Raw genomic sequence first — 12,796 nt, 5'->3', positions numbered from 1 at the left:
CATTGGAACCGCAGGACTCATGGATCGCGGCCACTCCCACCCAGACAACCCCAATAGCGCGGACGACGACGCCAATAGACCACAGCAACCCAACGCAGTCGAGCGCTTCCTCGCTGAGCTGTTCCAGAATCGTTTTCTCACAGACCTCTCGACCGCCGACGACGAAGCTGCACCGACACGACCGATTTCGCCGCGAACGCTACCCTCGAATCACCTCGTGCCTTTCTTCACCGCCTCCAATACCTTTTCAGTACCGCAAAATCCAGGCAACACTGCAGGAGTGGCAGAAATCACACCACCGCATACTTCAGCACGCCAAATGCAAAGCGCGCAGGATGTCGTCTTCTGTGTCGAGGATACCGTGGGGCTCAAGGACGACAAGTACAGCGTCGGCATCATAGAGCGATCTTTTGGGGATGTCGACTCGCACGAGCCCCGGCCACAGCGCGACTACCCCGACGATATCGAACGCCACACCGATATCCCCAGGGAAGATTTTTGGAAGTTCATGAAAGACGGTATCCCGCCGCGGGGTACCGTCCTAGTGTCATGGCAGACCCAGTACAAGACGGAACTCATACCAGAAGCAAAGCTTCAGCTGCTGGATCGCGCGCTGTACGTAGGCGATGTGGTCAAGAGGAAGGCCGAAGATCATATTAGTGGTACCGTCATTGGCACCCAGGCAGTCTGCACCCTCTTCCCCGCGACCCTCTTCAACGGCGGCCAAATCACACAGACAACCACCGACGATCTATCCATACGAAACATCCCGGCCGACGAGCTCATCAACGTACACGAATTCGTCGAGGGCGCGCTAGTCGTGTATGGCGACTGGGTGGGGCGGGTAGAGAACGTATACGATGAGGTCGCCATCAGGCTGGCCAACAACTCAGTCGTGGTCGTCGAGGACCCGGCCGAGCTGGAACAGGACGACACCACTCTCGAGCGGCTCAGCGTGGGCGACACAGTCAAGACCAAAAAAGGCAACCTGCGGCGAGGAAACTGGAGATTCGGCGCATACGATCCGAGCGTGCCGCCCGTGGGCATGGTAGTCGAGACAAGAGCATCTGAGATCGACGTGCAGTGGCTAGCAAGAAGTATTGGCGCGCGCAATGTCGCCTTCAATGCAGACGAGCCTCCGGCGACGATCGGTCGAGACGAATTCGAGAGCCCCAACTTCTACCGATACGATGCCTCAGGAGGTACCGCCACAACACTGCCCGTCTCCGAAAATGGTGTCGACAAATCATACCATGTTACCGATGTGGCCGTGGGTGATCGGGTACGGTTCAAGGACATCGCCGGCGCTGCTGTAAAGTACGACGGCACGAGGGAACTACCCAACGGATATCCACAAGGGAAGGTGACACGCATCGCGCGGACGGAAAGCCTGGGATACGATCTCAATGTCTTCTTAGTGATGCAGACACATAGTCGGGTCACCGTTCAATGGCAAGACCTGTCCATAACGCACGATCTCAGCTCTTCTCTACTGCCGGACCCCAATGTAGAAGACGACGACGAGGTCTGGCCGGGTGAAGTCGTCTTCTCTAAAGAGAACCGCGACGGGGATAACGCTGATGACACTGCGACAAAGAAGCCTTCGAAAGTGGGTGTGGTTCAGACAGTCAAGGGCCGAGATCGGATAGCCACTGTGCGATGGTTCAAGAATCCTTCCATCGAGTTCTTCGGCCCAGACCTACTTCCTCCGTCAAGCACAGGAGAATTGCTCGAGACCGTTGAAGACGTCAGTCTATACGACATTTACTCTTTTCCAGCACTAACTCGAAGGCGTGGCGACTTTGTACTTGTACATCCAGACTCGATCGAAGGTGTACAGACACCACTCAATGTCACTGGCCCCGACTGGTTTGGAGAGGTCATTGACTTGGGTCTAGATGGAAAGCTCACCGTCCGCCTTGGCGCAGCAAAGCCTGTTGTAGATGTCAAGGTTCCCTACGAACGCGTCACTCTTGCCTACAGCAGCGACATGGCTGATGATTTCGGTAACATGGATCCACTAGAGGGTGAATACATCGACGATTCTGACGAGAGCGATGAGAGCGATTTCGACACGGCGTCATTCAACGAGATGTGGATCGAGTATGAGGGCATGGATGGCGAACAGCCCGTTGGCGACGAAGGCGACTGGTCGACAGAGGATGAGGACGAAGAGGAAGAAGATGATGGCAACACGGATACATCGATGCCCGATCTTGTCGACATCACGAAAGAAGTCGATACATCGAAGACCACTCCAGAAGAGCAGCCTGATGAAGAGGGTGGAATAGCGCTGGATGATCATACAGAACAGCCCACAGATGGCCCGGCTTCTTTCCTTATCCTTGAAGACGCCCCACCGGCGTCCCACCACTACATATCCCAGTCATCAGCTTCATCATCAGCTTTCATGCGCCGGATAGCAAAAGAGCACAAGATCCTCCGAAGCTCACTCCCACCAGGCATCTTCGTCCGCACATGGGAGTCGCGATTAGATCTCCTCCGCGTCCTCATGATCGGCCCCAACGACACACCTTACGAGTACGCGCCTTTCGTCATCGACTTCCACCTCGGATCAGCATACCCACAAGAAGCACCATCAGCCTTTTTCCATAGCTGGACAAACGGCAACGGACCTGTCAACCCAAACCTATACGAAGATGGCAAGATTTGTCTGAGTCTACTGGGCACATGGCACACAGATGAGCGGAACGAGAGCTGGAGTCCCGCGAAGAGCACGCTACTACAGGTTTTAGTTTCCATTATGGGACTTGTGCTGGTCAAGGAACCTTACTACAACGAAGCTGGCTACGATGTCCATCGCTCAGCGCCAGAGACCAAGCTCAGCTCTGCGCTCTACACTGAACGCGCCTACTTCCGTGCTCGCGCATTCATACACCACGCACTCACGCATGAGGTCGCCCCGTTCAAGGAGGAGCTACAGTACCTCTACCGCAGCCAAGAAGACGGCGCGCCAAAACTCCTCGACAAGGCCATCGAAGCTGCCAAGGACGTTGTCGAGCAAAGCGCCGAGGGTAGTGAGGAGGGTGAGCGTGATGGACTCAGGAAGATCAGTCTGGGTGCGCTTGTTATGCTGAGGAGGCAGGTTGAGAAGTTAGAAGCGCTAAAGCAGGCGAGTACATGAGGAGGACGACTGTTATGACAGATGCTGGCTTGGCGTCGTGTCACTGTATTAGATCTTCGCATCGGGACACGCATGGCGCTTTACTATGAAAGTAAGATAGTGAAGCAGGAGAAATGTAAAACATACTTCAAGGTGCCCGTCACCCTGGTCTTGATCGTGACTCTGGATATCTGGATTGGACCATCCCATTCAAGGAACAAGCTGGACATGTATTACCTAAGAGTCTACATTACCTTTGGACATTGCGTAACTTTGACTTGTATACTAATGTAGCCGGCAAAGTACCTGTTCATTTCTTTTCTTTGTAGGACAGGATAATTTCTCTCACCGCTCTGTTAGCATTTCGTACACTCGGATATCCTCATTCGCTGTGTAATCGCTGTCTTCGTGGTCCCTTCAAGTCCCAGTGCCTCACCCGGGACACTTTGTGACCTCTTGTCACTGAGTTATCTCCCATTGTCTTCTCTGTCTTGCAATGTCTCCATCATACGCTGCATCCGCTGTTCCTTCCAACTTCCAAAGCGTGTCGATACATTCACAACCCATCATCTCCGCGCTCACGCGCTCTCACCTCCAGCTCACCATCTCTCCCACCGTCAACACTCTCGCCTAAACTCCCAAACCCGCACAGACTCTCCCGCCCACGCCCACAATGACGTGCGTCCTTCACCTCACATCGCAGCCCACCGCCTGACCCCCAAAATTGCTTGTGATAGGTCAATCGCGACATTCTCTAGGTATATAAAGCCCACCGCCGAAGAGATTCTCATTGAAACGAAGAAGACAGCAATGCGCATTACCGGCTAGTCTAGTCAGTTGTCTCACCCACACTGGCTATCAGCATTGCAGAGTCATACCCATGGTCGCTCGTGGGTTCGATTCACTACAGTTGACAACAGAAAGCACGCTATAGAGTACGACTCTGTGTTAGTAGGTTGTTGGCGCCATCATTTTGTTTTTGCCAATTCCTTTTTTTTTTATACCACAGCACGTTAACTTAGGAAGAATCTGAGTAGGTCTAGAGACTACATTGACGTTGGGCTAGCTACTTTGCAGGTTTTTGTGTTGATGTAGGCTGCAGACCTGTTTAGCTTTTTGGTTTGTATGAGGTCACAGCGTAAAAGGACAGTAGAAGATAGATATATCTCTACTATGTATGTGTTAGTCGGTCATGTCGAGGTGAGCGAGAATCGCGCGCGTTTGTATTTAGGCTGACAACCTACCTTCACTTACGATAAAGAACATGGCGTCACCAACGATCTACTCGTCGCGCGAGCAGCTCACCTTCACCTCGATTCCGTACCATAAAACCAACTTCTGTCGGCCGTACCAACCCTGCTTCTTACAATCTACACACCTATCTTTCCTCTCCCTCCCATCCTCAAGATGGCGCTTACCAACCAACAACTCCTCGACCTCCACAACAAAGCCGGTCACCTCCTCAAACACAAGCTATCCAAGCTCAAAATCCCCGGCCGCGTGTTCCCCTCAGGCCGCCTCCCCACCCTCCGCGACATCTACGAGAACCCGGAAGGCCTACATGTCCCTACCATCCCTCCAAGCCTCCAGCTCGACTTCGTGTTTGCCAACTACAACGACTTCGCCGCCGCCAACTTCCTCGCGCGAAAGAACGACCAAGACATCAAGGTCTGCATGGCAACATGGCATTGGCAGATCAGCCAGACACAGTCGTTCTCAAGTTGGCACAAGGAAATCCGTTTCAACGTACTCCTAGCCCATATCGTCCTCAACACGCCTAATGCGCGCAAGTTTCTCGCAGAGAAACTCATTGTATTCCTCGAACAGTTCGTCGGCGCATGGCTGGAAACGGCGATGCATATCGAGTACGACGGGAAGGAGAAGCGCGATTACTGGATCGCTCGACTTTGGCGCACAAGCCAGTATGATCTGGTACATTGGGGCAAGCAGGCTAGGGGCAGGATGGGTGTGGCGGTCAAAGCGCTCGAAGAGTGCGTTCCACCGCAGAAATACGCCACGGACGACTTTTGGAGCGTAGCCCGGCAGATGCCGGTGGAAGAGTACCAGAAACATGGATCTGCTTGGGCTATGCAGTTCATCATCTACAAGGAGAAGAAAGAGAAGGTTGTGGCGAAAGAACTTCAGAATGAGCACGCGCAAGACCAATTCTCAAAAGGCAATTTCTCGGGCTTTAGTAATCTCTCCATCGACGAGACGGTACCGAATTATCTCTCGGAAGAGCTGTTCAATCGGCCTTTGGTGAAAGCTCTTCTGGTGGATGTACGCAATATGCAGGTGCAGGTGCCTGAGAAGTTCGCCGGCTGGATGGATCCGCAGAAGGCTATTGAGCTGATACAGGATAAGATGGAAGGCTTGGAGGATGTCACTGAGCAGATCAAGAACATGTCTTTTCTGAAGGCGTAGGAAGTGGGACTGTTGGTAGCTGTCTGGAGGTCATGAGAGTGGTCGAAGAGTAGTGTCGTGTAGGAGCCTGGTATACTTCAAGGCTTGTGGGTAGTGCATATTCTGTCTGTGGAGAGCTTGAAGTCTAACCCGCTACCCTGTTACATTGTTCATATGGCTTATAGAAATCTGGAAGCACATCACGCTGCTCTATACTTTGATGCAAAAAACTTGAAAGTCACGCGACATCCTCCAGTCTGAACTTAATCAATACGACGTTCTCAAGTTCTTGAACTCCCTGAGGCGATTGCGCAGCTATATCTGATACCTAAAATCCGGCTCGCGATCGGTATACTGCTTCCCAGCAGGCATAGTATACCCTTGAGCAAGCTTAACATCCTTCCTCTCTTCTCTCCTCCTGTAAATCGCCCTAACAATCCACCATCCGCACCACGCAAACGCTAAACAGCCGAGACTCCACGCATGGCCCAAGGTATACTTCGGCGCTGCGTTGCTCTGATAGATCTGGCCAGATACGACACCACCGATGTTGGTCAGTGTGAGCAGGATTCCCAACGAAGCGGCGCGTTTGCCATCAGGCGCACAATTCGCAGATAGCCAGGTGATGTTTCCTCCCGTGCAGAGGAAACAGGCAGTTGCGACAAGGTAGGTGGCGAAGTATTGAACGTATGGGCTCACTGGAGCGAGGAGGATGGCGTAACCGGCGATGCCTACGGGTGCCATGAGGATCAGAGGTAGAAAGCGCGTTTGATATCGGTCAGACAGGTATGCGCCTATTGCGTAGACGATAGCACCCCAGATGTTGACGGGAATGACAAGATATTGCGCCTTTGCACGTCAGTTCTGTATCTCAAACTGTAAGTGGCTAGCAGTACCTGTTTGGTGGAGAAGTTGAACCCATTTCTGATGATGATAGGCAAAAAGGTGCCGAACCCGTATAGGATCGTTACGACCGCGATCTGAATGAGACCATGAACCCAGCTCTTGATGTCCTTCGCTGCTTCCTTGATATCAGCCTTTCCATAATGCCCAGAGCCCTCCGAGTCGGAGTAGGCCTGTGTTCGATGTGCGCGTTGGCGCATGAGGGCCTTCTCGTCGTCGTTCAGGAAATATGCTGTCTCGAAGGACTTGGGGACGAGGAAAATGCAACAGGCTGCCCAGATAATGGTGATGATGCCTTCAATAACGTAAAGCCTTTATCACTCTTTAGTCTATACACCGTTACAGTTGCAAAAGCCAGGACTTACCATCTCCACCCTGACCACCCAGCAACTCCGTTCATGTACAGAATGCCGAACGCGATAAGGCCACCGAAGGCTCCCGACAACGCCGATGCGATGAAGAGATACGCGATACGGATACCCAGCTCTTCTCTAGTATACCAGTTACACAGGAAAAGTGTCATCGCTGGGAATAAGCAGCCTTCGAAGAAGCCAAGGAAGATGCGCGTAGTGACCAGGCCAGCAAAGTTCTGCACAAAGCCGGTGCAGAGACATGTGACACCCCAACAAAACGTAATCGTGGGGATGACTCTGTTGAACTGGAGACGCTTGACTAGCAGCGAGGTTGGAAACTGTGTGAGGTTAGACGAGCAGGGCTGGATAGCGAATACACGTACTTCAGCGAGAATGTAGAAGATGTAAAATACTGATACAGCAGTCTATGCTTTGATTAGCCGCAAATTTTCCAAGATCCAAATCACGATCTGAACGTACGTTAAGCTCGCTACCCTTTAGTCCAATATCTGTTGTCATACCCTGAGTCGCAGCAAACCCGATGTTACCGCGATCAAGATAGCTGATGAGCATCAGCATCATCATGACTGGTGCAACGAAGCAGTCCAGCTTCCGTCGCAACGCATCTTCTTTCTTCTTGTTCTCCACAATCTCTGGGGTCTCATCTTGCGCGAGGTATTCGCGCTGCACTTGTTCGTGTTTCTCGTCGGTCAGCGAGCGTTGAAGGTCTGGCGTTGCCATTGCCGAAAGATGTCAGGAAGCGAGGGAAACAGTAGCGGAATGCTTCCCGATGACTTATCCGAGCTCAAAGATCAAGTAGTCTCGTCTGTTATGCATTCTCGATAGAAAGGCGTATATCCGGCATGTATGTACGCCATGCGCCTTCCTGCGCTCATTACTCGTGTCCATCGTCTAGGCCTGGCTCCTTCTCCAACTTCCATAAATCCGCCATCACTCGCTTCGATACGCAGGACGCCTGAAGAGTGAGTGACACAGAAAGTCTGCATGTCGACGTCGGTGGCAGGGTGTAGAGTATTAGCCGGATTGCCGATCTGCGAACGTTGCGGAGGTGGAGAAGCCATGTGTTCCCCAACGCGGGGTGAGATGCGGGGCTACGCTTGGGGAAGCACGACGCGGCTTGGTATGATGGGGGCTTTGAGCATGGAAGTACTGTCTGCGAGTAGATGGTCAAAATGTGAGGTGGTGTGCGGGGAAAGATGTTGGTGAGACGGTCGCGACTGCAATCCCGTAGGAAACATCGCGCTACTGGGCATGGCTCCTGCCAATTGACACCTCACAATAGCAAGCTGAGACTACGATTGCGAAAATACTCAAATAAATCTGAAGAGAAGGAAACAATAATCGACAAGAAGGTACTGGCACGATTACTTTCTCGACACGATGTCGTCACCAAGCAAGACTGCGGCCTTCATCGGTGCGTTCCTTCCTACCTAGCTAACCCATCACTCCTCATGTTTATGGTTCGCAGGTCTTGGCGTAATGGGCTATCCCATGGCCCTGAACCTTCGCAAAGGCCTCGACTCTACCCATACCATCCTGATATGCGACGTATCCACCTCCGCGCTCGAAAAGTTCCAATCAGATGCCTCCGGCCAGGGTCCCGTGGAAGTAGTAAAGAACGCATATGACGCCGTACAAAAGGCCGACACCGTCATAACGATGCTACCAGATTCAAATGCTGTAAAGAAGGTGTACCTTGATGCCGAAACGGGAGTCCTGGCCGGTGCGGAGAAACTACCAAAAGGTGGAGAGGGAAAGCTGATCATGGAATGCGGCACTATCGAAACAGCCACAATCTTGGAAGTCGCAAAAGCGGTGGAATATTCCAGCGCAAGCAAGATGCTGACATTTGTCGATGCGCCGGTGTCGGGTGGACCCATGGGTGCGCAGGATGGTACTCTGGCGTTCATGGCAGGCGCGAACAATAAGGACATCTTCCCTACCGTGAAGAGCTATCTGAGTCACATGGGCAAGCCAGATGCGATATTCCTCTGCGGCGATATCGGTGCAGGCACAGCGTTCAAGGTCATCAACAACTACCTCAGTGCCATCACTTCGCTCGCAGCGTCTGAAGCCCTGAACATCGGCTCGAAAATGGGATTGGACGTCGCGCTACTTACTGATGTAATCAACGTATCTGGTGGCCAATGCTGGGTCACGAGTAAGAGCAATCCAGTGCCAGGGATACAAGCAAATGTACCGAGTTCACGGGGTTACGAAGGCGGGTTTCGCATCGAGCTTTGCGCAAAGGTGTTGGGCATGGGGAGTCAGCTTGCGGAGATGGTGGGGGCGCGCACTATACTCGATAAGCCTACGTTGGAGGCTTTTGGTGAGGCGATGCAGGACGATAGGTATAAAGGGAAGGACGCGAGGGTGGTGTATAAGTGGTTGAATGAGAGTGAGAGAGAGTAGTATTCTGTATAAGCTCCTCGCATCTTCTACGATACCGAAGATTACGCCGAGTTGCACCAGCCTCCCAAATCATGTTCCATCGACTCATTGCTCGACCCGTCAACAAGTCTCGTTGCAGAAGCATGTCGCGAGGCCTAATCAAGGACGATGCTCTGCTCGCTGAGGTCGCTTCCAGCGAAACGTTGCATGATCTCGCCATTCATTACACCGTTGATATAGCATTCGCCTATCAACTTGTGCCGGCCTTCTCTCGCTGGTGTGAGGAGGAAAGGGACAATTGCCCCGAAAATGATGCAGCATACATCGCCAATCTCGACCAGATCACCCAGCGGAGCTATTCCGATACGCCCATAGCTAGTCAAAAACATACTCGCATTGTCGAGAGCGTCGAGGTTCTTCTTGAGCCATGTTGCGTCTTGTCTCTCGTCTACTCCCATCACAGCCTCCTTGTCACCCGGTCTCGCCACACGGATATGCTTTTCATACGCATCAATTAAGCGTTGCTGTCTCTGGTCAGAAATGGCGGAGAAGACATTGTTGCTTGGGTAACCTATCGATAAGCTGCGGAAAAAGTCGACATGTCGTACTGCGACGCCCAATCGTGACGAGCTTCGCATCACATCATCCCATAACGTGTCGACGAATACTCCATTCAGTCCGCTAGTCGATGCATAAGTGGGATTGACCTCCGCATAGTCCCCTTGTATTGTAGATGACCTCCAGATGACGGTGTCGAAGGTGCAAGCACCAACGCTCAATCCCTTCTCGCCATGCTGGGTGGCTCTGAAGAGTTCGCTGGTGCCTCCAGCTTGGAACCAATAGTCCGGGTCCGCTACTCTCACGCGACGTTCCCCGGCGACATGCCATTCCGGTAGCCAAGAAGGATGCATGCAGTCCAGAAGTCTGTCTCTACTGTTGTGACGAACAGCCGAAAGAAGGAAAGGCCCTTCTGCGGCATTCTCAATTAGCGCATGCGCGAGACGAAGATGAAGATCGTCTATCGAACAGGTATAGTCTGCCTCCACGAACGTGCGGCCTCCACTGGCAATCGCGGCTGGACAACCCAAGAACGCGTAAACATGGTCTCTAGGATCACTTGCTTTTAGGGATCGGGAAGCCTGGAGGAGCATCGTAAACGTGCTTTTTCCGGAATGGGTGGCTAAGTAAGCCAATCCCATGCGGGATTGCTGCCATCGTTTTGGCCGGTGCGCATTGTAATGAAGGTAGACTTCTATGTTTCTCTCTGTAGGGCGATTAAATCTCCCAACAACGTTGCGAATGGTCTCTTTGAAATCTTGCCTTTGCGAAAGCCACACACACATTTCCAATACATCGGCAATATTAATGCTGGCTGAGCCCCAATAAACGCAACATTCCTCAGCGATGGCAGCTTCCTGAACAGTCCATACTCTTCTAAACCAAGGAAATTTGAAGAGGCTCACGACCCCTAACCATCTTTCTCTGTTCATGGAAATAGGGTACGGTTTTGCAATACTTGCCATCCTGCTAATTCTTTGGTTCGCTTGTAAGAATAAGACCGCAAAATATGCATTTGCCTCGAGGATTAGAGCGAACGCATCTTCAGCATTGTTTTGATTATCGCAACCAAGCCAAACAAGTGTACATTTCGCGTTGGCATACACTTCGCCCATTCTCTTGACTTGGTGCCCTTTCTCCTTTTTGTCTTCCTGGTTGATACACAGAGCATCGGCCCATAGCACTCGAGGTTCCGATGCGTGGCGAAAGGTTCGAAGGGCATCTGCGAGGCTGACGGTGATCGGCACCCGCTGTCCATTACACTGCACGTTGACAGTGTCGTTGGGGTCGCCCCAAACGTATGATAGCGCTTCATATGAGCCCTTGGACTGTTCTATGTCGACAATCTCGAGGCTGCAGTCGATGTCTTGGTCGTTGTCGCCGGGTCGTAGTCTTAGTACGCGTATGAATTCGCCCGCTGGGAGTGGTTCGTAGATTGTGTCGTCCTGTCTCTCGTCGGATACTTTCGATCGCTTGGTTTCAGGAGGCGGAGAAGGAGACTCGATTCTGCGTTTTGGCATGCTGAGACCGATTGCTCAGAGGACTGGGTGAGCTTGTAGAATTGTGGTGTTGGTGGTAGGATGTAAGTTGGGGAGGAAGGCTGAGGGCTGTGAGAGAACGCCGGCAAGGCAGCTGCAAGCCACCTAAATGATGATTGGCGAGACGTCATGCGCAGATGTGCCCCCCAATATCCTCTGTATGGTGTCGTTGGAAATTTGGCGGAGCACCGTCGGCGCCAGATGGAACGAGAGGGCGTTTGATGGGACATGAACGGGCACTTACTAAAAGCGAACATATAGATATATTAGACCTCTAAAGACCACGTGTGCCCCAGTAGTATCTAATGCCAAACAAAAGAAATACCCCCATACCATGTATATGCCCCCCAACCCAGTCGCGAGACCAACCAGTCCCGCGACAGCAAATGCCGCCTAACCCAAGGAAAAGTGGTATGCTGTGGTATCATCCATATGCGAGCCCTCTAAACGCCATATAACACCATTCCAGTCCATCAGACGCACTGCTGATAGACCGTGTAGACCCGTTGCTTACGGGCAGGTCAAACTCCTCGTCCTTTTGCTATCGCCCAAGCCTAGTACTTCCCCCCTGACGTGCTTGGGCACCTGAGCTTTCGCCCAGCACTGCATGGCCACTCTGCGCATGAGCTCCACTTCCTCGTCCCGCAGTCTGAGTTGTCGCTTCGCCAGCTTGCTTTTCCTGAGCTTGACGCCCTTCTCTTGAACCGCTTGTCCAGATACCACAAACGGCACCGTAGGATGTGTGAGCCCACGCTTCGAGCCCGGACGTTCGATCATAGGGGACGAAACAAGGGACTCGAGGTTCACGCACTCAGCGATGAGGGCCTGGATGCCAGCGGAGAGTTGTGTCGCACGCGAGAGTATGTATCCCCAGATCTCTGAGCCTTCCCAGAACGGGTCGTTTATAACAGCGTGTTGGAGCGCAGGGAGTATGTGCGGGAGGGGAGGCAGCGTTCGGTCCTCGATGTGCTTTGGTGGTTCTTCTTGCGTTGGCGTTGCGATATTTGCTGTACTAAGCAGACTTGCGGCGATGGTCAGGCGGATGTGGCTGTCGGTGCTTAGGGTTGCTGTTACGACGCATGCTGGGCAGCCCCGGGTGCGGCACCAGTCTGATTCTTCGGTTATGAAGCACTGGAGGCCGATGAATGCGCTGCGGGATTCGCCTGAGAAGGCGAGCTCGAGGTCAGAGGCGCGTTGTGTGCATAGTGCCGCGGAGGCTAGTGTTGATGCGCGGGAGAAGAGGGTTACGACGGGCATGATGAGGGCGTGGAGGATATCGCGGTGGAGTATGTAGGTTTGTTTCGCCTGAGGAGAACATTGCGTGTGTGTTGCGCAGAAGCTGGCATGCTTGTTAGTACTTGATCTTGCGATTGAGGTTTGCCGTGGAGCTGGGGGTGGATAGGCATGTGGAGGTGGAGAGAAGCGATACGAAGTGCGATAAGCTGCTCGCGACGGGGGGAGAGGAACAGGAACATGAACATACTCAGCATCACCAGCCAGGTGCC

At 52.7% G+C, this 12,796-nt stretch overlaps 5 protein-coding genes across 5 annotated transcripts; 3 read left to right on the top strand and 2 right to left on the bottom strand.

Moving 5' to 3' along the window:
* Positions 1-19: 19 nt before the first annotated feature.
* J4E87_002058 (uncharacterized protein) lies at positions 20-3,145 on the top strand (the record flags this gene model as incomplete). The annotated part of the gene is made up of 1 exon (XM_049373697.1): positions 20-3,145. One exon carries the CDS (start codon positions 20-22, stop codon positions 3,143-3,145), a length of 3,126 nt encoding a protein of 1,041 aa, XP_049237067.1.
* A 1,386-nt stretch (positions 3,146-4,531) lies between these two features.
* Positions 4,532-5,548, top strand: J4E87_002057 (uncharacterized protein; the record flags this gene model as incomplete). The annotated part of the gene is made up of 1 exon (XM_049373696.1): positions 4,532-5,548. One exon carries the CDS (start codon positions 4,532-4,534, stop codon positions 5,546-5,548), a length of 1,017 nt encoding a protein of 338 aa, XP_049237066.1.
* Positions 5,549-5,842: 294 nt separating this feature from the next.
* On the bottom strand, positions 5,843-7,524 carry J4E87_002056 (uncharacterized protein; the record flags this gene model as incomplete). The annotated part of the gene is made up of 4 exons (XM_049373695.1): positions 5,843-6,376; positions 6,424-6,742; positions 6,796-7,121; positions 7,264-7,524. 4 exons carry the CDS (start codon positions 7,522-7,524, stop codon positions 5,843-5,845), a joined length of 1,440 nt encoding a protein of 479 aa, XP_049237065.1.
* Positions 7,525-8,295: 771 nt separating this feature from the next.
* Positions 8,296-9,216, top strand: J4E87_002055 (uncharacterized protein; the record flags this gene model as incomplete). Its single annotated transcript, XM_049373694.1, has 1 exon — positions 8,296-9,216. The coding sequence occupies one exon, from the start codon at positions 8,296-8,298 to the stop codon at positions 9,214-9,216; it is 921 nt and encodes a 306-aa protein (XP_049237064.1).
* A 2,585-nt stretch (positions 9,217-11,801) lies between these two features.
* On the bottom strand, positions 11,802-12,548 carry J4E87_002054 (uncharacterized protein; the record flags this gene model as incomplete). Its single annotated transcript, XM_049373693.1, has 1 exon — positions 11,802-12,548. One exon carries the CDS (start codon positions 12,546-12,548, stop codon positions 11,802-11,804), a length of 747 nt encoding a protein of 248 aa, XP_049237063.1.
* Positions 12,549-12,796: the final 248 nt, after the last annotated feature.

The sequence above is a fragment of the Alternaria ethzedia genome (genome assembly GCF_023757985.1).
Source record: "Alternaria ethzedia strain BMP 0044 chromosome Unknown scaffold_3, whole genome shotgun sequence".
In the NCBI taxonomy this organism is placed as follows: Eukaryota; Fungi; Ascomycota; class Dothideomycetes; order Pleosporales; family Pleosporaceae; genus Alternaria; species Alternaria ethzedia.
The sequence above is the reverse complement of the archived record's forward strand: the minus strand, read 5'-3'. Positions and strand labels throughout refer to the sequence as shown.